The sequence below is a fragment of the Mesoplodon densirostris genome, chromosome 4, assembly GCF_025265405.1.
Source record: "Mesoplodon densirostris isolate mMesDen1 chromosome 4, mMesDen1 primary haplotype, whole genome shotgun sequence".
Classification (NCBI taxonomy): domain Eukaryota; kingdom Metazoa; phylum Chordata; class Mammalia; order Artiodactyla; family Ziphiidae; genus Mesoplodon; species Mesoplodon densirostris.
The window spans coordinates 84,045,693-84,070,285 of record NC_082664.1 but is presented as its reverse complement, the minus strand read 5'-3'; the positions used below and the strand labels follow the sequence as shown (position 1 = coordinate 84,070,285).

The 24,593-nt window shown below is 43.4% G+C and overlaps 1 protein-coding gene across 1 annotated transcript in view; it reads left to right on the top strand.

Moving 5' to 3' along the window:
- The first annotated feature begins 1,729 nt into the window (after nt 1-1,729).
- The window catches only part of RASGRP1 (RAS guanyl releasing protein 1), a 79,110-nt gene continuing 56,246 nt past the window's right edge, over nt 1,730-24,593 (top strand). The window contains exons 1-2 of the mRNA XM_060098287.1: nt 1,730-1,818; nt 6,295-6,479. Coding sequence (XP_059954270.1) covers nt 1,784-1,818; nt 6,295-6,479 — 220 coding nt within the window. The 5' untranslated portion in view covers nt 1,730-1,783. The remainder of the gene's footprint in view (nt 1,819-6,294; nt 6,480-24,593) is intronic.

Genomic DNA, 24,593 nt, shown 5'->3' with positions numbered 1-24,593 from the left:
CTGCCTGCAACTGGGTTCAGTATTGTGTGTATACACCCAGTAGCCTATCTATCTAAACACATTTACATATATTTATGCATTTATATAAAGGTACGTGTTTATCCATTTGGCATGTATACATATGCATTACAGTGTAATTCTGGAAGAGTGTCATAATTTAATATTTATTAAATATCCAAATGTTCCTTCTACGTGTATGGCTGTGACTGAGGACTTTGTTCTATTACACAATGTTCGTGAGCATTCTCGAGAAATTTCTTACTGCTCTCAGGATCAAAAGAGTTGATCTTCTCTTGAGCAATGTTTTTTTTTGTCTTGAGTGTGACAGAAATTGAATTTTAGACAAGGCTTCCCTTTGGAACATGACTGCTAGAAATCCAGGAGACAAATCTTTGGTCCCACTTGTAGCAAGTGTTTTGGACTCTATGGGATGCATCAAAAAAAATTCATTTCGGGCTCCATTTTATGTACTTTAATTTTCACTTTTCATTTCATACACTTCTTTTTGTGAGTTACACACCTTTGTAAGCTATCTTGAAGTGTTTGTTTGTTTGTTGTGTTTAGGATAAGGTGGCATATACGTATGAGGCTTTAAGGTCCAGAACACTATGGCTGGGAAGGGACTTATTAATGTGACTAGAGTTAGGGCATGTGACACTGATAATGGGTATGTTATTAGGACGATCCCACAGCGATTACAGGGAGTCAGCCAGATCTCAGCCCAGGTCGTGGTTCTCTCTGCTGTGTACTAGTTGTGTGAATGGGAAGCGTATTATTCTCTAACCCTTCATTTTTTTCATCTTTAAAACAGTGACCTCTTGGTATTTGGGGGAGATGGCGTACATGAGGAATGTACAGAAAGCACTTAGCACAAGGCACTCAGCCAACATTAGCTATTGCTGTCATCACTATCTTTTCGGCAAGCAGGGGTAGGCAGCCATTTCTGACCAGATCTGCCGTCAGAAAGCCCTCCCCAGCCCAGACCCCCTCTCTCCCATATCCACAGACGCCAGGCAGCTGTGTCCCGCCTGACCTGCAGCGCACCTGCACAGTCGCTGCCTCCCCCAGGGTGCCGAGCACGTATCTCCGGACCAGTCTTGTTAATTGCTACCAAGAAGACACCCAAAGGCACAGGCTAAGGCGGACCCACAACCGTGTATTCGTTCTTTACCCCACCCCCGACTCTGCGCTCTGATATATACCAGAGAGGCCTGCGAGGGGACGAGGGGTCTTCGGGAAACTGGACTGAAATTCGGGAAGGTGTGGGCGGGGGAGGGGGCGTTGCCCCGAGAGCCACCAGGTGAAGTCGGTTTCCCCCGGCTCCCAACCCCTCTCCTGGCGCTGGTTTGGTGATATCTAGGGCACCTGGAGCCTCCCCGCCCTTCCAGCTCCGCTTCCGACTTCAGCCTCGGCCCGGGAGAAGTAGCCGCCAGGGGTAAAAGGCGAGATTGGAGGGAGGCGCAGGCCTCCGGGGACTACCGAGTAATGGGGGCAGTTTTCGGGGAAGAGCTGAACAGCGCCACACATTTCCTCGGCGATAACATCAGCGCTTGTCAGGTGGTTGGAGCGGGCGTGTGTGTGTGTGTGTGTGCGCGCGCGCAAGGAGGAGAGCGAGGGGGCGCGCTCACACAAAGTTTGTGCCTGCGGGTTCGCCGCGGTCGGGCGTCCTGGGCGAGGAGGCCGGGGCGGAGGGGCCCCACAGGCGGTGGTGGCGATGCGCCGCACCCCGCCGAGCCTGTCCCGCCGCGCTGGGTGAGGCGGCTCCTGGAGCGCGGCCGCGACCATGGGCACCCTGGGCAAAGCGAGAGAAGCTCCGCGGTGAGTAGGGGCGCCCGTTTCCTTTCTTGGGGCGGGGGCCACAGCGCGCGCGGCCCCAGGACCTCGCCGGGATGGGAAGTGTGTGTGTGGCGGGGGTGGCGGCACGGCGCCGCCTCCTCTGGGAAGTTGCGGGCCCGGGGTGCGGGCGGCGGCGGCCGGTCGGGGTCTCGGCCGAATTCGGGGGAGACGGGCGCGAGGGACGGACGAGCCTGGAGCGCCCTGCGCGTCTCGCCCGATGGACTGGGGAGGGAGCCGGGTTGTGCGGACGTGCGGCCAGAGTTGGCCCGGCGAGCCCCGGAATCGCGCTTAGCGACCTGGTCCCCCGGCGCCGGGCCCCTGGAACTCCCACTCGCGGACTTTCCGCGCCCCCTACACCTGCCGCAGCTCCGACAGCGCCACCTGGCGGCCCGTCTGGCCCTGCGGACGTCGGGCCGGACCCAGAAGGCCAATTGCCTTTTCCAGGAGTGCACAGGGGTCAGTGAGCCACATAACCACCTGGGTGGAAACCTGCACTCCCCTCCACCCACCGTGATCCTAGAGACATGTTTTAGGAGGGTCTTGGGGGTGACAGAAGATGAAGGAAAAGTGACCGTGAGTGAAAAAGCTATTGGCAGGAGAAGGAGGCCTGGAGGAGCCGGGCAATTTTGAGTTTGTCCCCCAAAGGGCCAGAACTGGACAACTGCCTGGGCCTGGGCTCAGCATAGGGCCGGGAAAGCTGTGCTCTTCCCACCTCCATCCACGCAGACTCTGTTGCTCCTGGCCGTGCCCAGTCGAGGCAGGAAGCGTTGCCTGGACCTTATGGATCTAAAAGTTCTTGGTCCTTTATGCCCTCCCCCACTCCTTCCTGTACCGTGAAGGTCCGGCACTTTGCCTTGCACGGGACTGAGAGGAGGAGCTTCAGTACATTCAAATGAGTCTGTATTATGGGAATGGGGAGAGGACAGGACTGGAAGAAATCCTCACTAGAAGCCAGTAAAAGCCATCTTCCACTGCAAAGAAAGTTGTGGAAGCTTCCTTTCTTTCTCCTTGTCCATTTCATTCCTTACTCTTCTGGGCTGAACTTCATGAAAAATTCAACCCGAAATTATGACCTCCACTGAGATACCTGAGGCTGGAGTGGATTGCACCTGAACCACTTCAGAGTTTGGACAGTCTCCTTCAGCAACGGGATGGGGCCTTAGCCAGTTTTAGCCTCAGGAAACACTTTCAAGTTGTTTCTCTAGGGCGCTTTTTTTTTTTCTTTTTTTTTTTTTTTTTCTTTAATACTTGAGGGAGCTGGTAAGGAGACATTTGCCTACTTTCCTTTAAAAATACATATGCCTTTGCAGACTTAGAGGCGAATGCATTCTATGTCTAAAATAAAGCATTTTATAAATCCTTATCTATAGCCATTTCACCAGAAGAGAACGCTTTGAAGGTTTGTCATATAGCAGCCAGTCAAGAGACTTCCACAGCAAAATTGCCCAGTTTCCTAGTTTATGGTGTACATAACCCCCATCTTCCTAACCTCTCAGGATGCCATTTCGGTTTTAGCAGTTTCTCTTCTCCCTGGTTTCTCCTGCCCAAGCCCTCTGAGTCTCAGAGGCCTCCCCATGACTACATCTCACCCTCCCTTCCCCGTCCCTTAAATACTCCCTTCAAGTTCATTCTTTCTGCTTGTATTTTACCAGTCCCTCCTAGTTCTGGTAAAAGCATCTACCTCTGAGAATCACCTCCTGCACCAAAGTGGTTTCCCCTACAGGTGACACTAGGAAACATTGCCAGAATTAGAGCCAGGGCAGTTTTTGGAGTCCTGAATGGTTGATGCTACCAACTGAGGGAGAAAATGGAATTTTCCCTGGATTGGCCCGATGAGAGACAGAGGTAGACACCCACATCCCTGCGCCAGCGGGAAGAGCTGTGTGTGGAGACAGGCTCCAGTTGCCGTGGCCTCTTCTCTTGGGGCTAAGGAGAAATAATATGGGAGGCCTAAGAGAAAAAGAGGGTTCTAACAAGAAGGACTTTGTTTTCATCTTTCCCAAGTCTGCCTTGGGTAGAGGTCTTAATGGTGAAGAGGCAGCAGCTGAGGCCAAAAGCTGACTTATCCCAACACTGGACAACCAGTGCCAGGTTTAGAGAGTCATCACTGCTTCTGCGGAGGGAAGGGAGCATGGCATGGACACAGGAGGCTTGGCTTCTACCTGGCTCTGCACTGGTGCCCAGTCACATTGCCCTTCCGAGCCCAGACCTCCATATGAATGGGTGAAGGGCTTGGAGAATGACCATGGAGGGGCCATCCAGCTCTGGGGTCTGAGGACTTTGGGGGACCTGAAAAAGAAGTAGGACCCAAGATTCAGCCTTTATGTTATCAGCTATGCTTTTGGAGGTTTTTACTTTTGTCTTAAGTTGAATTGACCCTTTCAGTTCCTCTAGCTAATTCTGATGTAGTGAAAGGTGCATAGTCCCAGGCACAGTAAATATTTATTAAACCAAACCAGAGAGGTGCCAAGTACAAATCCCAGATCAAGTACATATGAGTTCTACAACCTTGTCTATGTCATTTAGCCTCTTTTAGACTCAGTTTCCGCATCATGAAATGGAGATAACATCTCTCTGGGCTGTAAACTTTAAAGACCATGTAAATCCCCAGCCCAGAGCCTGCCATATCAAAGGTACTCAATTCAGGGTGGCCATTATTTTCTTTCATTTTCAGATGCTGATCTGTCTTGGGGCTGTCACGGGGCCTGGGTAAAAATCAGTAATGGCCAGAAACTTGATCAAGTTCTGTAACACCAACGTGATCTTTCAGAAATCACTGCCTTGGCTTCGCAGATTCCCAAGAGCCAGTTTCTGATTGGATTTCACTGAGCCCATCCTAGGTTGGAACAGCTGGCAGCAGCCAATGCCAGACCAGCATTCTGGAGCTACTTTGAGAGGGAACTCGAAGGTCAGGGCGTACCCTTCACGAGTCTGGCTTTGTACTAAGTGGTCCCACTGTCTTTTTAACAGAGTGGTTTCCCAAAATCCATGTGTGCCCCAGCATTTTATTTTGATCTGAGTACTTTTTCAGCCCCTTCTGGGTGAGGTTACATCTTGTCGAGAAGCTTTCCTCAACACTCCACCTAGAACTGGTTTTCCCCCCTCTGAGAACATCACACTTCTTGCCCTTGGCACTCACAGGACAGTTATTTAAGATTTATAGAGTTATCTTTTCTTGGTCTGGTTCTGATTCTCCAACTAGATTTTTGTATTAAGGAACTTCCAGATCACCTTCATACTACAACAACTAACATATAATGAGTATGTTTTACAGTTTGCCAAGTACCTTTACAGGCTATCTCACTGGTCCTCTCTGGCCTATCACACATGTGTTGCTCATAGGATAAGTACTTATTGATTAATTAATGCCATTGTATGTTTATCAAATATATAGTGGTTAGTTAAAGCTATGGATCTCCGGTATATTTCTTTTCTTCATCTCCTCTTTGGTAATAAACATGAAATAGCCAAAGCCACAGTAAGGAGAGGAGAATATACTCAAAGGAGTTATCAGCAACAACACCTATCACTAGTAAACCTTCAAAGATGATAGATATGTCTCTGTATGTTATGTTTATTTTTGTAATGGAGGGGAAAATAAAATGCTTAATTAACCTACTGATATCATTTTGCAAACAACTTGACTTATATTGTTGAGGTCATGACCAAAGATAAAGCTAAGTGAAAGTGGAGGAAGGTGACCTGTTGGGCTCTAAAGCCATTTCCAGATTCAGACTTGTCCTTTTGTATTCACTTCTGGAATAAAGCTCTCATAGTCAGTAAGGACTTGATAGAATAATGTTTAATGATAAAAATGACTCAGAATGATTGTCAGTAATGAAAAACAGAATCTTAGAACCAACCAAGATTTGTGAAAAAGACAGGGCTAGCTTAAAATCTAAACACCACCGCCATAACCCTCACCCCCTGCACACGGGTCCTCGGTCTTTGCCTTCTCCCCCAAAATCCTTAAAGATGTTTCTGAGGCCACCTGACTTTCTGCAGTAACTCTGGTGTTGCTCAAGACGAATGAATTTAGCTGAAGATGAGACCAAACTTAAACAATTCTTAAGACCCAAGTCAGTGGTCTCAGGGCTAAAATAAAAATTTATTGCTAGGAGCTAAAAACTGCCAAGAATAGTCTTGCGTCTGCCTTTTCCTTTCAGGAACTGGAGAAAGCAGGCCAAAGCAATCCTAACCCCAGGCTGAGGAGCCCTGTTTGCAACCCTGAAGTCTCACCTTGCTATTAGTGTGAGAGATGTCTCTTTAACAGCTAACCAGTCCGTTTGGTGCCTTTACCAAGTGGGAGGGGTATGTCGTATCAGCCCAACTCCTGGGATTAATTCTTTTATCTCTACTCCTTTCCTCTTCAATCTGCCTGCAGAGCGCGGAGCTGTCAGTTGTCAGTGTGGTCGTCCCCTGGCTGCTCAACTCTACCTGCCTTTTCTCTTTCCCCAGGAAACCTTCTCATGGCTGCAGAGCAGCCCCTAAAGCAAGACTAGAGGGGAAGCCCTCCAGCAGCCCCCTGCCCTCGCATCCCAGCCTGGCCCAGATCACCCAGTTCCGAATGATGGTGTCTCTGGGACATTTAGCCAAAGGAGCCAGCCTGGACGATCTCATCGACAGCTGTGTTCAATCTTTCGGTGAGTTGGCGAACTGCCCACATGCATAAAAATCGCTCTCTTACTTTGTTCTTCCTTAAAAAGTGCGTTATAGAATAGCAACCTAGATTGCATTGGGGGTTTAAAAATATCTCTTGAGCCTTTGAAATGTTGGAGACTGTGCAGTGCCTATGGCACATGACTATGTGGGTGTAATAGGTCGTGATGAGAAGTGCGATTTAAAGCAAGAAAAGTTACCGAGGAGAGTTTGCATTTCCAATTTTCTCAGGGTGGAGGTTTTTCTTGTGATGAAAAATATGATAAAATGCAGTGGTACATCTGGTGCTTTTCTGTCCTTGTGTTCTTGGGGCACACAAAGACTGGGTTACATGAGCAAACACTGTTATCAAATAGAAATTCGAAAGCCTTTGGATCATTTGGACAATAAAGTCTTAATAATTCCCCTCACAATCTTGAGGGTGGTTGTGGAGCAATAGGAAAGGACCAGGCAAAGCCAGATGTCTGTGCCTGAAAGGTACTGGCAAATGAGCAGTGTGATTGAGGGTTGAGGATCTATAAAATGAGCAGACAGACACATGGGCAGGGAGTTATCTAGGCGTGCACTCTGTCATCACCCGTACTCACAGTGAGGGATGAGCAACTTAGTGCAGCTGACAAGCAATTATCAACAAAGTTGCCCTATTTTTTTTTTTAATTTTGTAGGCACTGTCTTTCTTTTGATTGTTATACGTGAAGTAGTGATTGAAAAGTACTAAGTGTTTGTTCCCGTTCCAAAAAAGAAATGATGGAAAATTCCTAGAGTTTCAATATCACCGGTCCCCCTCCTTGCCCCTTTAGAAACCCCTCCATCTCCCACCGGGAAGCAGATAAGCATGTGTTTCTCAGCACAGAAGCGCCAGCCAGCCCTGCCCCGGTGCCTCCCAGGGAGTATTGGGGAGGCTTGATCAGATCCCAGGTAGCACAAGTGCAGGACTGTTAGAAGTCAGAGCTAGGGCTTATTCATTGGCTGGACCTGTTTAGTGCTCAGTCAAACCTTATTTGTAGAATTCAGAAAAAAATGACATTTTGGAGATTCTCATTTAGTACAATCAGCAAAACATTGAATAGTTTGGGTGGGGGATATATGTATATGTATAGCTGATTCACTTTGTTATACAACAGAAATTAACACACCATTGTAAAGCAATGATACTCCAATAAAGATGTTAAAAAAAGAAAAGAATAGTTTTGGTGATTCCACCATTTGGTTTAAAGCAGCGGTTCTCAAATGTTCCTGCAAAATCAAAATCACGTGGAGGTTTTTTGTAAAACAGATTGCTGGGTCCCACTCGCAGGCTGGCTGCTCTAGCAGGTCTGGGGTAGGGCCCAAGAATTTACATTTCTATCATTTTCCCAGGTGCTGCTGCTGCAGCTGATCCAAGAACCTCACTTTGAGAATCACTGCTTTATTGTTTATTATCGATTTTTTAACTTGGAAAAGAGGGAGTATTTTTACTAGTTTAGCATTAGATTTTAATTAAATTTCTATTTAGTCTTTGAGCTGGGATGAATTTGGGAGCAGAATGGATGGTTTTCTATTTCAAAATAATCTCTTTGGAAAATATCCATGCAAGGAGATAAGCTAGAAGATGGGGGGATGGGTGGAAGCATGGCTGTAATGAGCCATTCATCATGCACTTTACTTTCACCTCCTTCCTGACTTGATAAGCTGCAAAGTTCCTACTACAGTCGTGATGGTCTTATTTACTGGTCTTTAGCAGGGCACTGTGACTATTTCATGAATAAGCATTTTTATTCTCTTTCCATTTCACTGTTGAGGAAACAAGGTCCAACAGTATCTTTATCACGCCATCTTTCTTCCTCCCCTGCCAGTCATGCAGCTGCCCGCTCAGTTCAAGGCTGTTGCCCTAACCTTCAAATCATCATGACGTCAACCTGAAAAATACATGACCGATCCTGAGGTCCTGCAAAATAAAAAATGACCAAGCCTGACCCACTCCCCTCAGTGAATCCTAGCAGGGCTAAAGATACTGTTTCCTGGATTATGTTGAACTGAAAAGTACCTTAAAATCCCAAAGCTATTTAAAAAAAAAAAACCCATTGAGTCTAATAGTCTTTTATCCATTATCATGAAGTATCAATAGCCCCTAATTAAGCCCCTAATTGCATCTGACACTCAGCTGGGCATTGCATGAGAGAATTACAGTGACCGAACCCCTATTCCATTATTCAAGCTTAGAATACCTGAGGAATGCACCGTTTGGGGAAAGAAAAAAATGTACCAAAGACGGGGCAATGATAAGGTAAGGTGTGCAGGAAGAATAAATTCTTTAAACCATGTAGACTCTGAGTGAGTTTGCGCTAAGGGTGAGGACATAGACTAGAGAGAGCAGCCACGGTCTGTTCACACCCAGGGCGTGGGAATGCTGCCGGAAGGCAGCAAGGAGCCATCACAAGGCAAGTCTTTGCACCTGAGGTCCTGCAGGGTTTCCTGCCACAGAATTTACATGAAAGAGGCAAAAAAGAAAAGACACCCTATGTCTGGAGGGAATGGGAGATGACACTTTTGTCTGTGAATTGGACTCTGGTTATCAGTGGACGTGTCTAGTGGGGCAGGGGTGTGGAGCTAGAGCTGGGGGCCGGGAAGCCAAAGCCGGATTGTGACAGGCAACCATCCACGGCAGGACATTGCTTGTGCTTCTGGAGGTCTCCTCAGAGGTGATCCGAGAATAGTAACGCGAGGCTGATGTTTCTGTTGAAACTTACCTTACTGGTTATTTTCCCTGGTTAGTATAGAAGAGTTTTTGCTTTAAGAGTAAAACAATCTAGCCTAGTTTTTTATTCATGAGTTTAGAAATCTTCTCATTTGAATACCCATGGAAAGAGAGGGAAATAGCACTACCAAAGTGTGGGGAAAGTTTTTTTTTTATCAGGGGGAGTGGGGCAGGGTGTCACCTCTCCCTTGAGACTCAGGTTTCAGCCACTCCTCCCAACAACTTGAAAAAAAAAGGGGGAGGAAATAAAACCTCTTTTGAACACAAAGACTGACTAATTAGTCCATTTACTTTTTAGTACTTTCTCAACCTCACCTTGGTGCAGATGCTTTGAAGAGGTTTGAACTGTCTACAGCTGTGCTGTCCAGTATGGCAGCCACTACCCACCTGTGGCTATTTATGTAGACATTTTAATTAACTAAAATTAAATCAAATGTAAAATTTAGTTCCTAAGCTTCACCAGCCATAGTTCAAGTGCTCAGTAGCCACAAGGGGTGCCTGCTGCTGGACAGAGTAAATAGAAAATATTCCCTTCTCTGCAGAAAGTCCATTGGATAGCACTGGCCTGGGTAGATGGTTAACTGGAAGGGGAGAAGCAGTGTGGGATTTGCATTTTTCTAGCAGCTCCAGCTAATAGTCTGACTACTGTCTAAGGCATCCTGGGCATTTGGCAGTCTTTACTGATGGCTCTCTCTTTAGTATTATTAACCATTAATTACCACCCACACTCTTCTCAGAGGAAGGACTTATTACAAGGCTGTTAGGGATGGATGGGTGGCCAGCACGTACAAATTAAGGCCTCTAGCAAGCCTCCCGATGTCACATACAGGGTTACAGATCTGTGATTAGAAATTCAGAGCCTTGAGTCATAGTGCGTTGCTTTCACCATGAAACAACCCACTCCCACCTTCTGTTTTGATCAGAGGTCATGCTTTACATTGTCACCATATTATTGCTTATTAATCCACTCTTCCACTGAGCGTAATGAGGCAAATCATCACAACCCTGGTACGTTTATGTCAAATGGATGTGAATCACACTATCTGTTTTAGAGGTAGGAAAGACCTATGAGATCATCTGGGCTGCTGTTTTTTTTTTTTTTTTTTTTTTTAAGGGCTTCAAATGCTTGGCTTTTTATTTATTTTTGGCTGTGTTGGGTCTTCATTTCTGTGCGAGGGCTTTCTGTAGTTGTGGCAAGCGGGGGCCACTCTTCATCGCGGTGTGCGGGCCTCTCACTATCACGGCCTCTCTGTTGCGGAGCACAGGCTCCAGACGCGCAGGCTCAGTAGTTGTGGCTCACGGGCCTAGTTGCTCCACGGCATGTGGGATCTTCCCAGACCAGGGCTCGAACCCGTGTCGCCTGCATTAGCAGGCAGATTCTCAACCACTGTGCCACCAGGGAAGCCCCATCTGGGCTTTTTATAATGTTTTTACTTTGTAAGAGGGCTGCCAGCTTTGAGGGCTGAATGGAAGGCTTCAGATGTCCCAATTCTGTCTCCCATCTGAATGCAGGACAACTTCTGACAGCCTCAGAAAGAAAACTGCAAACATGTCCCAGCAAGGGACCCTCAGCAAGCAGCCCTCCTGCTTCCAGGTCGAGTGTGGGAAGAAACTCAACATCTTTGTCTTACCGGACAGTGAGAAAGGAAACACAGCTTAGCTAGTATCTTATTTATGGTGTGTTGTTTATTTCTTTCTTGGAGGGCTATATGTATTGATTTTCTTTTAAACCCAAAACAACTCTGAAATAAGTCAGGTATTAGTGTCTCTATGGACAGAGGAGACAATAAGTGGAGCCTGTGAGAACTGAAACAACTTGCCTCATGCCCCCAGCCCCCCGGCCCAGTCTAAAGAGAAAACACGCTCCCAGAAGCCTCTTGAAAGCTGAGCTGGGCCATGCTTAGGTCCTTCTCCTAGGGCAAGCTCCCTTCACTCAGGGGAGACCTGCATGCCCCACAGGGCAAGTCTGCACTCTTTGCTCACAGTCTGCAGGCCTGGTGTCGCCCAGATTAGAAATGAAACTCCATTCAATGTAGTAAACATTTATTGGACCCCATCTATATACCAGATATCTGCTTGGAATTCTCTCAAACAAATTCTGAATTAATTAAAATTAGTGTGTGCATTGTATCTCCCAAACGAGAGAAACCTCCAGACTAATAGGTATATTTCCCGTACCACTAATAGATGTCTTTCCTGCAGTTGGATGTTAAATGCATTGTATAGACCTCAGCTTATTAAGGGTAAAACACTACATCTTTTTTTTTTTTTTTTTTTTTTTTTTTTTTTTTTTTTTTTGTGGTACGCGGGCCTCTCACTGCTGTGGCCTCTCCCATTGCGGAGCACAGGCTCCGGACGCGCAGGCTCAGCAAGTATGGCTCACGGGCCCAGCCGCTCCGCGGCATGTGGGATCCTCCTGGACCGGGGCACAAACCCGTGTCCCCTGCATCAGCAGGCGGACTCTCAACCACTTTGCCACCAGGGAAGCCCTACATCTATTTTTAAAGTTAGATCCAAAAAAGGCAAACACACACTTGTTGGGACTATTGTTCCCTCCATGGCAGAGGGAAGATTCAGTGTTCCTCACCACTCTGCAACTTAGTCTGTGCACCAAAGCCAAGAGCCCAGACGCAACAAAAGCACAAGACTAGACGCCAAGGGCCATGATGTTGAAGGGCAGTTGGACCCAGGAACCAGCAACTCCAAGGAACAAAGCCAAGTGTAGGGTCAGGAAGGCTGGCCATTGTGAGGACAGGCCCTTTGGGAAGAAGACCACAGCTGTCCCAGCAGCCTCCTCAGTGGACTCTCCCATCTCTGGGAGTCATGGTTGCAAGATTTCATATGTATAGGATGGTCCTTGGGGCACCCACGTCCTGAGGCTCCTGGGCATCAGAGCAGCTCCCGGGCATGACTGTTCTTAGCCCTCTGGAGTGAATTCGTATTCTATGGTTGGGATGCCGTATATTGTACGGAGCCTCCTTGCTGCATCTTTGATAGGCTGGCATGTCTGCCCTCTCCAGGTGTGAGGTACAGTGACTAGGAATTTCCCATCTCCTCCTTTCTTAGGCCTGGCAGGCTGGGCCTTTACCTGAATTGGCCCCATTCATCTTCACAACAACTCTGTGAGGTGGTTATTATTTTGCTCTTTTAATTAACAGGTAATTGAAGCTCAGGAATGTTAGTAACCTGTGGAAAGTGGCCAAACTCATTAGTGGGACAGCCGCTGAGATCTGAACTCTGACACTCCTGTTCTCTCCACTCTACCAGAGGTTCTCTAGCTTCAGCATGAGCAGTCATCATTGTGGGGTGTGTTCAACTTCCAGGTTCCTGAGGGTCAACTCCAGAGCTTTTCATTCAGTCGTGGTTTTGAAGGAGGTGACCCCACAAACTGATTTTGAGAAATACCATCCTACAGCACACTTGCTTCTTGGACATCCCGGAGCATCTTCTCAGGCTTTCTAGGGAAACACGGAAAACTTGAAGAATACAAATCCTCTGAAAAACGATAGAGCAAATAGGTTTTCAACTATATGAACTAGACAGTCACGAGGCAAAGCCAGTGACCTGGCCATCTCTAAAGCAATCAGTCCAGATCTAACTAGAGAGAGGCCTGCCTTTGAGAAGGTTTGCAACTCTGGGCCCACTTCTGTCAGATTTTCCTGTATTTCTATCCCTTTTCAAATGCAGGAACTCTCTTGAAAACTTCCCGCCTGTCAGTCTTTTGGCCGTGGAAATAAACGGAAAGTGGTGGTCTATTATTACTATGATTTGGTTCCTTGCACTCAAAGGCGGCATTCCCAATGTGCATTTCCACCTTTAAGCCACACTCAGACCCGTTTACTGTGGTGCTGGGGGTCTGGCTCCCTAGTGTATGCCAGTTCCCCATGGGTCAGAGACCCAGAAGTAGTGGCTTAGCTGAGGGAACTGGAGAGGTGCTCCCCTGAGCACTTCTTCAAAAGTGCTGCTTTGGGCCTCCCTGGTGGCGCAAGTGGTTGAGAGTCCGCCTGCCGATGCAGGGGATGCGGGTTCGTGCCCCGGTCTGGGAGGATCCAATATGCCGCGGAGCGGCTGGGCCCGTGAGCCATGGCCACTGGGCCTGCGCATCCGGAGCCTGTGCTCCGCAACGGGAGAGGCCCCAGCAGTGAGAGGCCCACATACCGCAAAAAGAAAAAAAAAAAAAAAAAAAAAAGTGCTGCTTTTGCAGCAGACTTTTTAAGGCCCTCTATTGACATGAAGGTTGTTAAGTCCGTGATGGAAACACATTAGGAAATAATGTGAAAGCAAAAATGGTGTGTTCAGTTGTTGGCTGTGGTTGGCAGTGAGACCACCGGGGAAGGTTATCTGAAGTGCAGACCCACCCCTGGCCCACCTCCTGTTGGTAGGACCTGCCTGCCTCTTCCTGGAGCTGTTACAGCTGCTAGACTTGGTGCCTTGGTCTGCAGGTAGTTTGGGCTACCAGTTGGTTGGGGTTGTCCTAGAGTGGTTACGAGGAAGACAGCAGGGAAAGAGCGAGAGAAGAAGCAGGGTCAGCTACGCGCGTCCTACGCAGATGCACAGGGCACCACACTTGACTGGATGCTGTCACAGTCTTGAGAGCGGTTGTTACGTCATCAGGAGTTTAGCAGGCCAATTGCTAAATACAGGCATCAAGAAAAATTAAATTATATAAACTTACAGTTATATTAAAAATAAAAATAAACCCTCAAAACTCATCATTTCCTAGTGTATTACCACATTTTACTGCCATCCATCTTCTTGAGATGGCCACTGTGTCTGTATGGTACAAATGCTAGATAGTGATATGCTATACATGTATAGCACATACGTATCATACATATACATATAGTGGTGTGGAGATAGCTGTGTCCCAGCTCCATGGTCCGTGAAGTCACGCCAGGAGCTTGACGTTCCCTGTGTTGGGAGTATTTACTCCAGGGAAATGGGCAAACACTACCAATCGGGTTCATCTCGACCCCACCCCTGGAGAGGCCATCATTAAGCATTTACCAGCACCTTCCCCCAGCTACGGAGGATGCTTACACGGCAAAGGGCAAAGGCGGGAAGCTGAAAACTGGAAATTTTACTTTGTGTTGCCTGTTTAGGAGAAAGTATTATTTGCCGTTGTTTTGCTACTTTCATCTAAGTATCTTGTAAAACAACTCTCCATGTGTTCTTCAAAGAAAAGGAACCATATATCTTACAGATAAGGAGTCACATATCAGTGAAGTTGAGAAATTTTTTTGATCTGTGGTCACAAGAGGGGAAGGGGGCTGGGGGGGTGGGTGAAAGGGGTGAAGAGGGTCAATTGTATGGTGACAGATGGTAAGTAGACTTTTGGGGGTGATCACTGTGTAGTGTATATACAAATATTGAATTATAGTGTTGTACACCTGAAACTTACATAACAGTAAAAAGAAAAGAAATGTCACAGTGGAAATTTAAGACTCAGAGATTCTCATTTTGGAGTCGAAGTTATTCTGTGTTTTTGTTTTTTAAATTTACCTCCTCTAAAAATTCTCCATGATTAAACTTTCCCTTATTTCTGATCAACTAAACCTCAGTTTTGTGACTTCTGTTCTTCATTAATACATTAATGCTAGCATTATATGCTGTTTCTCTTCGTTTCTGATTCCATCTGTTTAATCGTTTGCCTTCATTTCTCTCTATCTGGTAACAGGCACTATTGATACATAAAACCAAGCTTTTGTTGAGTGTGTTTTCATAAGTTTGTTCGCTAACTATATTTCTAACTTTGTGAGCTTTCCATATCTTAGCCTATTTATCACTTGTTTAATGTTTTTATTATTAGAGGTTTTGAAAGCTTTTTATGGTTAAAAAAAAAAAGCCTGTTAACTCTTTGATTGGCATTTGCTACAGGCATTTTTTTCCTCATTCTCATTTCAGTTTTTATGTTGTTTTGGGGACATTAATGAAATATTACATTTTTGTGTAGTTAAATTTTTCATGTTTTCTTTATCTTTTCCTTTATTAACTCTGAACTTGAAAAAAATCCCTATTCCAAAGATGTTGTGACTATTCCATTGTCATTTTAATTAAAGTTTTATTAAATCCATTGTATGATATAATTCCATATTCCACTATTGTGGATGATCAGTAAAACTTTGTCAACAGTTTTTGCTGCAAAAAAAAGAAGCCTTCAGTCTTGTTTTTGAGGTTGTCATTAGCTTAAACCCAGAGCACTTGGACTGTCACTTTGTAACTCAGAGCCTCAATTTCCCCTCACTGTCATACTCCTGAAATGATTTCTGAGACTGAAAATGTCTGGGAGAAGGCGTAATGGGGTCTCAATCATGATGTTGACTGTGAACTTGTAAGTCCTTTGGGAATTTGTCTGTTTTTTTTGTTTTTTTTTTTTTTGCTGTATGCAGGCCTCTCACTGCTGTGGCCTCTCCTGTTGTGGAGCACAGGCTCCGGACGCACAGGCCCAGTGGCCATGGCTCACGGGCCCAGCCGCTCCGTGGCATGCGGGATCCTCCCGGACTGGGGCACGAACCCGTGTCCCCTGCATCGGCAGGTGGACTCTCAACCACTGCGCCACCAGGGAAGCCCAATTTGTCTGTTTTTAAAGAAAGTACTTTTGACTATTAGAAGAGCCAGTATCCTTAGGGTGAAGACTTAAAAGACCAACCAAATTTAAATTGATTTTTTCCCTAAATTATTAATATAGACTGAATCTATGTTGTACTTACATAGACTTTTTTATTGTGGTAAAATGTACATAACATAAAATTTACCACGTATGTAGACTTTAAAATTTTTTCTAGTAATAGTTACCTTTTGAGTATTTACTATGAACAACACAGTATTTACATTAATATTTTTATTTACATATTCTCATTTAATTCCCACTACTTTATAAGTTCTTGTATTTACAAAGACCTGACTATAACTCAGCTCACATACTTACTTTTTTTCCAGTTTTTTTTTGAGACATAATTGACATACATCACTGTATAAGTTTAAGGTGTACAGCATAATGGTTTGATTGACATATATTATGAAATGATTACCACAATAAGTTCAGCTAACATCCATCTTCTCATATTTGTATTTACAAAAATCTAACTGTAACTCATCTCTCCTGTTTGACTTTTTAAATTTTAATAACTTTTTTTAAACATCTTTATTGGAGTATAATTGCTAAAATTGTAATAACTTTTTAAATTATGTTCACTATAGAAAGCTTAGAAAATACAGACTAGCAAAAAGAAGAAAATTGCATTCATCCATTCTACCACCAAAAGCAAGATAAGCACTATTGACACAGTTGGGTATATCTTCTAGATTCTCTTCTATGCATGTTTATGTACTGCAATCATATTAACTTTATTTATGGTAGATTGACTACAATTACCTCTTTGCTTTTCATCATTCACATTTTAAACAATTATGATCTTAAAATCAGTATTAGTATTTATAAAGAGGTGTGCTAGCATACAAAGTTGCTATTCCATCCTAAAATTGATTTTAAAAATAATTCTGGCATAATCTCTTCACATATGAGGCATAAAAGTGAAGGTTGCTTGGCAACTAAAATGATTCTAATGAGGACTTAAAGACATTACAAGAAAAGAAAGGTAGTTACTCATTTCTTTCCAATGCTAAATGAGAATTATGATAACCATGACTGATTATAGTTGTAATAAATGAAGGAAACAAAAAATGCTCCCATTAACTTAAAAGTCTAGAGGTGAGCTTTTTTTTTTTTTTCTTTTATGTATAGGGAAAGTCAGCAGGGTTTTGCTGAAGGGAAACAGAAACAGTGGAAAAATCTTGTGTCTTTGTTAACTTTCTAAGAGAATCTTAAGAAGTAGCAACCGGGAAAGATACACAGTAGAAGCACAAAGATGCTACAATTTGGTACGTTTGTGATTCTTCTGCAGAGATGGTGGGCAGTGGTGTGAGGGAGGACATGTTGTCTGCTTTAGTTTTTTCCAAAGAGTGGTCAAGGGCCCTGGGGAGACTGCTGAGGTTCTTACCAAAATCTTCAGGCAGAAGATGCTGCCAGGATGGAGCTTGGATTAGAGGGACACCAGCAATTAATTGAAATGAACAAAGGGAGTAGGGACCAGAGGTGCTGTTCTTGAGGGGGAAGGGGAAGCAGAGATTGGCAGTTTTAGAGTGAAGGAGAGAGTGGAATAACCAGAGTAGTAAGGCAGTCAAGGATGAAGTCACTTGGGAATTTCTGGGGTAGGGGAGCAAAGGTAGCTTTGTCTGGCTTCCCTTCACTGATGTCTGTGAACCGCTGTTCCCCCAGGACTTGTTTTTGTCATCTTGTGAAGAGCCCCATTTAAAGGAGGCACCCAGGACATTTAGGAAGCCAAGAAATGTCCCAGTATTATGATGTATGAGTCTATCTTGTTAGAATGTAGTTACAGCCTACAGAGCATCCTTAAGTCTGGTGAGCAGTTAATCCTTTTGGTTAATTTTGCATTCACTTATTTAATGACAGGTGCATAGGGATGTTTTCATGCTCCCTTCCCCACTTCTTCCTCCCGAGCTCACTTGCATCCTGGGTTCCAGATTTACTCCACCCAAACCTCCTTTGGTGGGTTCACCATTTCCCTCCACTCCCAGGTAGTTCAAGACACACAGTGAGTCACTCAGGCTTCTGATGTGTTGCTTTCCAGAAGACAGCTGTAGTTGCCACACTCCCGGCTGCTGGACTTTGTCTTCCGTTATTGCCAAGGATGAGCTGAGTGCGTGGTGACTGGGGTTCACCTGAATGTTTGGCACTGCTTTAAATAAACCCGGAAGGACCTATTCCCCACAGTTACTGTGCCTGTGGTTCCCCCACCATCTCTGCCCTCAGTGGCTTAGAGTCCTGTTACCTGGTCAGCAACCACCAGCATCTGCCCGAGATGGACTTAGCTTCAGTTAACTGAGAAAGTATGCCCTGAAAATTGCAAGAAATATAGAAGAGGATTCTCTGTACTAAAAGAGATATAAGGGACATTTCAACCAGTCATAACATGTGAACCTTTATTCTAAATGTACACACACACATATTCATAATTATTATATAATTATATGTACTTGGAAATTTGTATGCTGAATGGATATTTAATGATATTAAGGAATTACTATCGATTTTATTTGAGGTGTGTTAATGATGCATTGGGTTTTTTTTTTCTTAGGAGTTCTTATTTTTTAAAATACATACTGAAATAGTTACTGATGAAATATCATGTTTGGGATTTGCTTTTAAATAATATGGGAGGGAAAAGTGAGTGGAGTATAGATGAATTGGCCATGTTCTGATCTTTGTTGAAGCCAGATATGTCCATAGAGGTCCCTTACATTGTTTTTGCCTACTATGGTATATGCTTATAATTTTCCATATTGAGATCTTAAAAAGAAAAGTATTCTCAAACCTAAGAAAAATAGATGATTAAGAATTCCAGAAAATTCAAAGGAATCTAGTCTAATTTCTTGGGGTGATGAAATAGAGTGCTATGTCTGTCTTAAAGAGGGAAGAGGAAAGTCAAGAATAAACATAGGGTACTTTGGTTGCACAGCACTGAAATACCTGATTCGTGTCCTGTACTTGACATCCCACATCACATTCAGCCCACTCCCTGCTTCAGCACTGAGATGTTGAATTCCCGGTATCCAGAAAGAACAAAACAAAACAAAAAAAACTGCAGACTTTAATCTTCAACCCTACTATCAGAGGCAGGACTTGGAGTTAAGTGACTGAGAGAATGTAATGCTGTCCTCCCCACCCCACCTCACACACACACACACGCGCGTGCGCACGCGCACACACACACACACACACACAGTTTTGATTAGGGAAATGCCATGGTCGTGGTAGAGCCTGATCCCAAGAAGGCAGTGAGCAGATTACAGAGGAGGCCATGGGAGGCCACACAGCATGGTAGTCTTTGGAATTCACTCCTGACTCTGCCATTTACCAAATGTTGGCCTTAGGCAAGTTATTTTACTGCAGTTTTCTCATCTGCAAAACAGATAATAATGGTGAAAGGTTTTAAAGGTCATTTTAGTTTGGGTGAAAATTAAATGTTTGTTTTAGGTAGGTTTCCTCAGAAGCAGATCCTGAGACAAGGATTTGAATACAAATAGTTTACTTTGGAAAATGGTCCTAGGAAAAAACTGGGAAGGTGGCTTATAAAGGGTGCATTGTCAAGTGGGTTACTACTCTAGAATCAAGGTAGAAGACTTCAGAACTATCCTACCGAAGGCAAAGGAGCTGGGGTATTTATATGGCAAGTACCTCCAGTCATTGGTTAAGGGCTGCTTCTAGGTGTTAATTCTCCAGCATGTCTGGGCTGCTGTGCGCACAGGTGGGGATGGGAAGGACCTCCAAAGGAAGCCCTTAGGCAGGTTGAAGTTGGGTGGGCATACACTATAATGGGAGGGCCTGAGAGTATGTGGGTGGGGTACTGATGGCTCTGCTACAAAGTAAATGCTCAGTAAATGTTGGATGGGCAAATATAGGCTACATATAGATCCAAATAGGTTCAGAGCTTGTTAATAATCGTACTCAAAGTATATACATACAGACATGGGTATGGATGGATGTCATTCTGCAGGTGTAAACACTTATAAGTGGCTCTGGACATTTTCATCAGACTTAAACACAGTCTCTGTTTTTGTTAGACATACTGATGGAAATAAGTACATTAGATGAAAATCAAAGTTCAGGAAGATCAATAAGGAAGAGCAAAGAACTTGGACAGCACTTCAATAGGAATAAATGTCTCACACTGAGATGTAATAATATTGCTTTATATATATTCTGGATGGAGAAAAACTAGGGTAATTGTCACCTTATGAAAAATACCAAAGGATATTAGTAGATTTTAAATTCAATATGAGCCTATAGTTCCATGTGACTTCTCAAAAAGTAACCTGGGATTGCCTTAATAGAAATAGACTTTCCAGGTTAAGGGACTAATACCCTGATTGAATTATAAGGTCTAGTCCTAATGCTAGAACTTTTTGCCCTTAGCGAGTTTCTTAACATTTCTGAGACTCAGTTTCTATCAACATGAAAGTTAATACATATCCTCTATATTCTTGTGAAGTGGAATCTTAGTAGAAAGAAATCATTTATGTAAAATTTTATCAAAATACCATTATAGTAGATAATCAAAAATAGATAAATCAAAAATAGTAGATAATCAGAATGTTAGGGTTAGGATTTAGGGTTTAGGGTTAGGTTATAGACTTGAATGTTAGTGTATCATCCTCCCAGATTAATAATGCAAACTGTCAAAGGGTGCATAATTGCATCTTGGAGATATAAGATGGAGATATCTGGTTGAAATGGCTGTGTCAAAAAAATTACCGGATGTTGTCATAATAGACACAGGCAGGTATGAACCTAGTATGTAGTACTATAATTTTAAATTTTACATGAATATGAGCTATATTAATAGTTTAGTGAATAAGACCCCAAAACATAATTCCCTCGTTTTTCAAAATATTAGGACAATGACAGAAATCCAACATGAACTATCTTACAGAATTTATTGAAGAAATACAGGTATTTCATATAACTGAAGCACAGAAGGAGTACAAGATACCTGTAGGCCTTGGAAACATCTGAAATTAGGGACTAGAACACCATCAGGAGATACCAGCATGTATTTCTGTCTCTGTCTCTTTCTTCTTTCTCTGACTTGCTTCTCTGCTTGTCAGCTAATCATTTTCTTTCACTGAAGATTTGTTTCCTCCCTGGACAGGGAATATGGCACTAACAACTGCAAATCCTGTATCTCTAACCATTAGAGATTTAATATTTTTTTCCTCAAGTTCAGTGAAAACACTGCCAGGGAAGAACTTTGGTTGGTTCAAATTGGAGTAGATGGCTGCTGCTTGAACCAATCAACTATGGCCACAGGGGTGGAGTAATTTAAGAATGGAGCATTTCTCTCTAGACCCACATGACTGAATTTGGGGGCGAAAGTTTTTCCCAAAGGAATGCTGATGTTCTGGGCACATTAAAACAACAATGTCCCAGAGAAGACATACAGATGCCCAAGAGGCACATGAAAAGCTGCTCAACATCATTATTAGAGAAATGCAAATCAAAACCACAATGAGGTATCACCTCACACCAGTTAGAATGGGCATCATCAGAAAATCTACAAACAACAAATGCTGGAGAGGGTGTGGAGAAAAGTGAACCCTCTTGCACTGTTGGTAGGAATGTAAATTGATACAGCCACTATGGAAAACAGTATGGAGGTTCCTTAAAAAGCTAAAAATAGAATTACCATATGACCCAGCAATCCCACTACTGGGCATATACCCAGAGAAAACCATAATTCAAGAAGATACATGCACCCCAATGTTCATTGCAGCACTATTTACAATAGCCAGGTCATGGAAGCAGTGTAAATGCCCATCGACAGACGAATGGATAAAGAAAATGTGGTACATTTATACAATGGAATATTACTCAGCCATAACATGGAATGAAATTGGATCATTTGTAGAGACGTGGATGGACCTAGAGACTGTCATACAGAGTGAAGTAAGTCAGAAAGAGAAAAACAAATATCATATATTAACGCATATATGTGGGATCTAGAAAAATGGTACAGATGAACTGGTTTGCAAGGCAGAAATAGAGACACAGATGTAGAGAACAAACGTATGGACACCAGGGCGGGGAAAGCAGGGGTGGGAGGTGGTGGTGGTGTGATGAAAGAAAAAAAAAAAAACAACGTCTGTCTTACACCAAGATCAGACCGAGCACTAGAGTGCAGGGCATTACTAAATTTAGGTTTAGTCTCTGGGTTTTAAGACAGGAAAAGAAGTCTAGAAAGAGTACAGAGGAGGTAAACAGTTAAGGAATGATATAGAAATAAAATCTATGAGGATATAAGATGGCAGCACCTGAAAAGATGACAAATTAGTGGTTTTTTCTTTCTTCTTAGTCTTAACAGTGTTAAGCATATGTACGTCTTGATAATGTTATGCATAGAAGAGTTAGTATGTATATGTCCTCCCAGAGGACAGATACAGAGTAAATGGACTTCCCATTTATACACATATTAAATATCAAAACACGAACTCCCAGTTCTGGCCATGATAGATTATTGGGTATTGGAATTATTTTTCTGCTGTAAACAACTATAAAACTGGACATAACATGTGAAGCAACTATTTTTTTTAACATGCATTTTTAAACATCTATTTATTTATTTATTTTGGTTGAGCCAGGCTTAGTTGCGGCCTGTGGGATCTTTAGTTGGGGCATGCAGACTTCTTAGTTGCAGCTTGTGGATTTCTTAGTTGCGGCACATGGACTCTTAGTTGTGGCATGTGGACTTCTTAGTTTCAGCATGCATGTGGGATCTCGTCCCCCCACCAGGGATCGAACCTGGACCCCCTGCATTGGGAGTGCAGAGTCTTACCCAGTGGACCACCAGGGAAGTCTGAAGCAACTATTTTTAGGTATTAGAAAACAGGACAGACTTGTGATTATGGATAAAATGAAAAGATATAAGGTAACCTCAAAACTTATCTTGGTTTTCTCCTGGCACTATACAAATTGTTGTAAAGAGGACTAGAACTCAGAGAGCAGCATCTTGCCTGGCAGAGGAAACAGAGTTTGTGTTCAGGGCTTCTGGGATGGCTGGAATTTGTGGAGTAGGGTGTTGGAAAGAAGAGATCTCTTGTCTTTGGCCAAATGCTAAACTGTGTACAAATATGGTAAGACTCCATGCCACCAAATTGTTACTGGGGGTCTGTGAGTCAGAGGAAGTCTTATAGTCTGGGAAATACTGCAGTTTGGAACCAGCCAGAATGGAAAGATATAACACCTGAGGCATTCAGCTGAGACATGAAAAAGACCACACCACAGGAATAGGAGTACTAGAGCCCTAGAATAAGAGCTACTCTTGAGCCACCCTAACAAAGCCTAAATCCAGGCCTTGACAGGATGTTTAAAGCTCCAGTAAATTAAATGTGTCTATAAATTAACATGATCCAAATTCTAAACATTGTATCCACAATGCCCAGCGTGTAATATAAAATTACAAGACATTTTTAAAAGCAGGAAAATGTGACCCATAACCAGAAGGAAAAAAAGTTAAGAGAAATAGACTCAGAGTTGACACAGATGTTGGAATTAGTAACTAGGGAATTTAAAACAGCTATTATAAATATGTTGAAGGACTCAGAGTAAGGTAAACAGAAGAGTAACTCAACAGATAAATGGAAACAATAAAATCAGAAGACTGACAGCACCAGCTGTTGGTGAGAATGTGGAGCATCTCGAACTCTTAAACATTATGAATGGGATTGTAAAATGATATAATCACTTTGGAAAACTGTTTAGCAGTTTCTTATACACCTACCCTATGACCCATCAATTGTACTCCTAGGCACTTATACAAGAGGAAGGAAAACATGCCCATGATATGACTTATACAAGAATGTCCATAGTGGCTTTTGCCATACAAATCCAAAACTGGAAACAACCCAGATATCACTCAACATCAGAAAGAATAAACAATAGTCTATGTATACAATGGAATACCTATTCATCAATAAAAAGGAATGCACTGCTGATGTAGTCAACATTGGTTAATCTCAAAAATGTTTTGCTTCATGAAAGCAGCATTACACACAAAAATACATACTGTATGATTCCAATATATGAAGTTCTAAAATAGGTAAAACTAATTTATGATTTAAAAAAAATAAGAAAAATGGCTTTATGGTGGGCTGAGTTGGAGGAACTGACTGGGAAGATAAGGGAACTTACTGGGTCATAGAAATATGCTAAATCTTGAGAGGGTTTGGGTTATAAGGATGTATGTATTTGTCAGAAGACATCAAACTATATGTTAAAATTTGTGCTTTCCACTGTACCTCAGTAAGATAGAAAAATTTTTTTCAAAAAACAAACACCAAAACTGGCTAGCAGAAAACTGGTAGAAATTTCTTCTGTAGGAACTTTCAGTGAGAGAACATCTTTTCACAATCTATTCCCATGTGGTAGAGCTTGCTAGAAGGTAAAGCCAAGACTTTCAAGGCCTACCAGATAGCAAGTGAAGATGACTAACTTTTGTTTCATCTCTGGTTTAATCCTTTGGGTTCCTCTGTGATTGTGTGTGGTCAAATATGTGAGGGCCAAGATCTGAGGGACAAATGTCTAGTGACTCAGAAACCAGAGCCCCCTTCTGATGATCACTGGGCAGGGGTGGGGAGATAAATAAAACCCTGCCAAGAACATCCTTATTTAATCAGTTGACCTGCTGCTAGTGAAATACTCTTTGTAACACCCCACGAACTACAGAGGTGAAATGGCAGTCTACTTGAAAGTTAATTCATGAGACCATGCCAGTGTAGAAGAGGG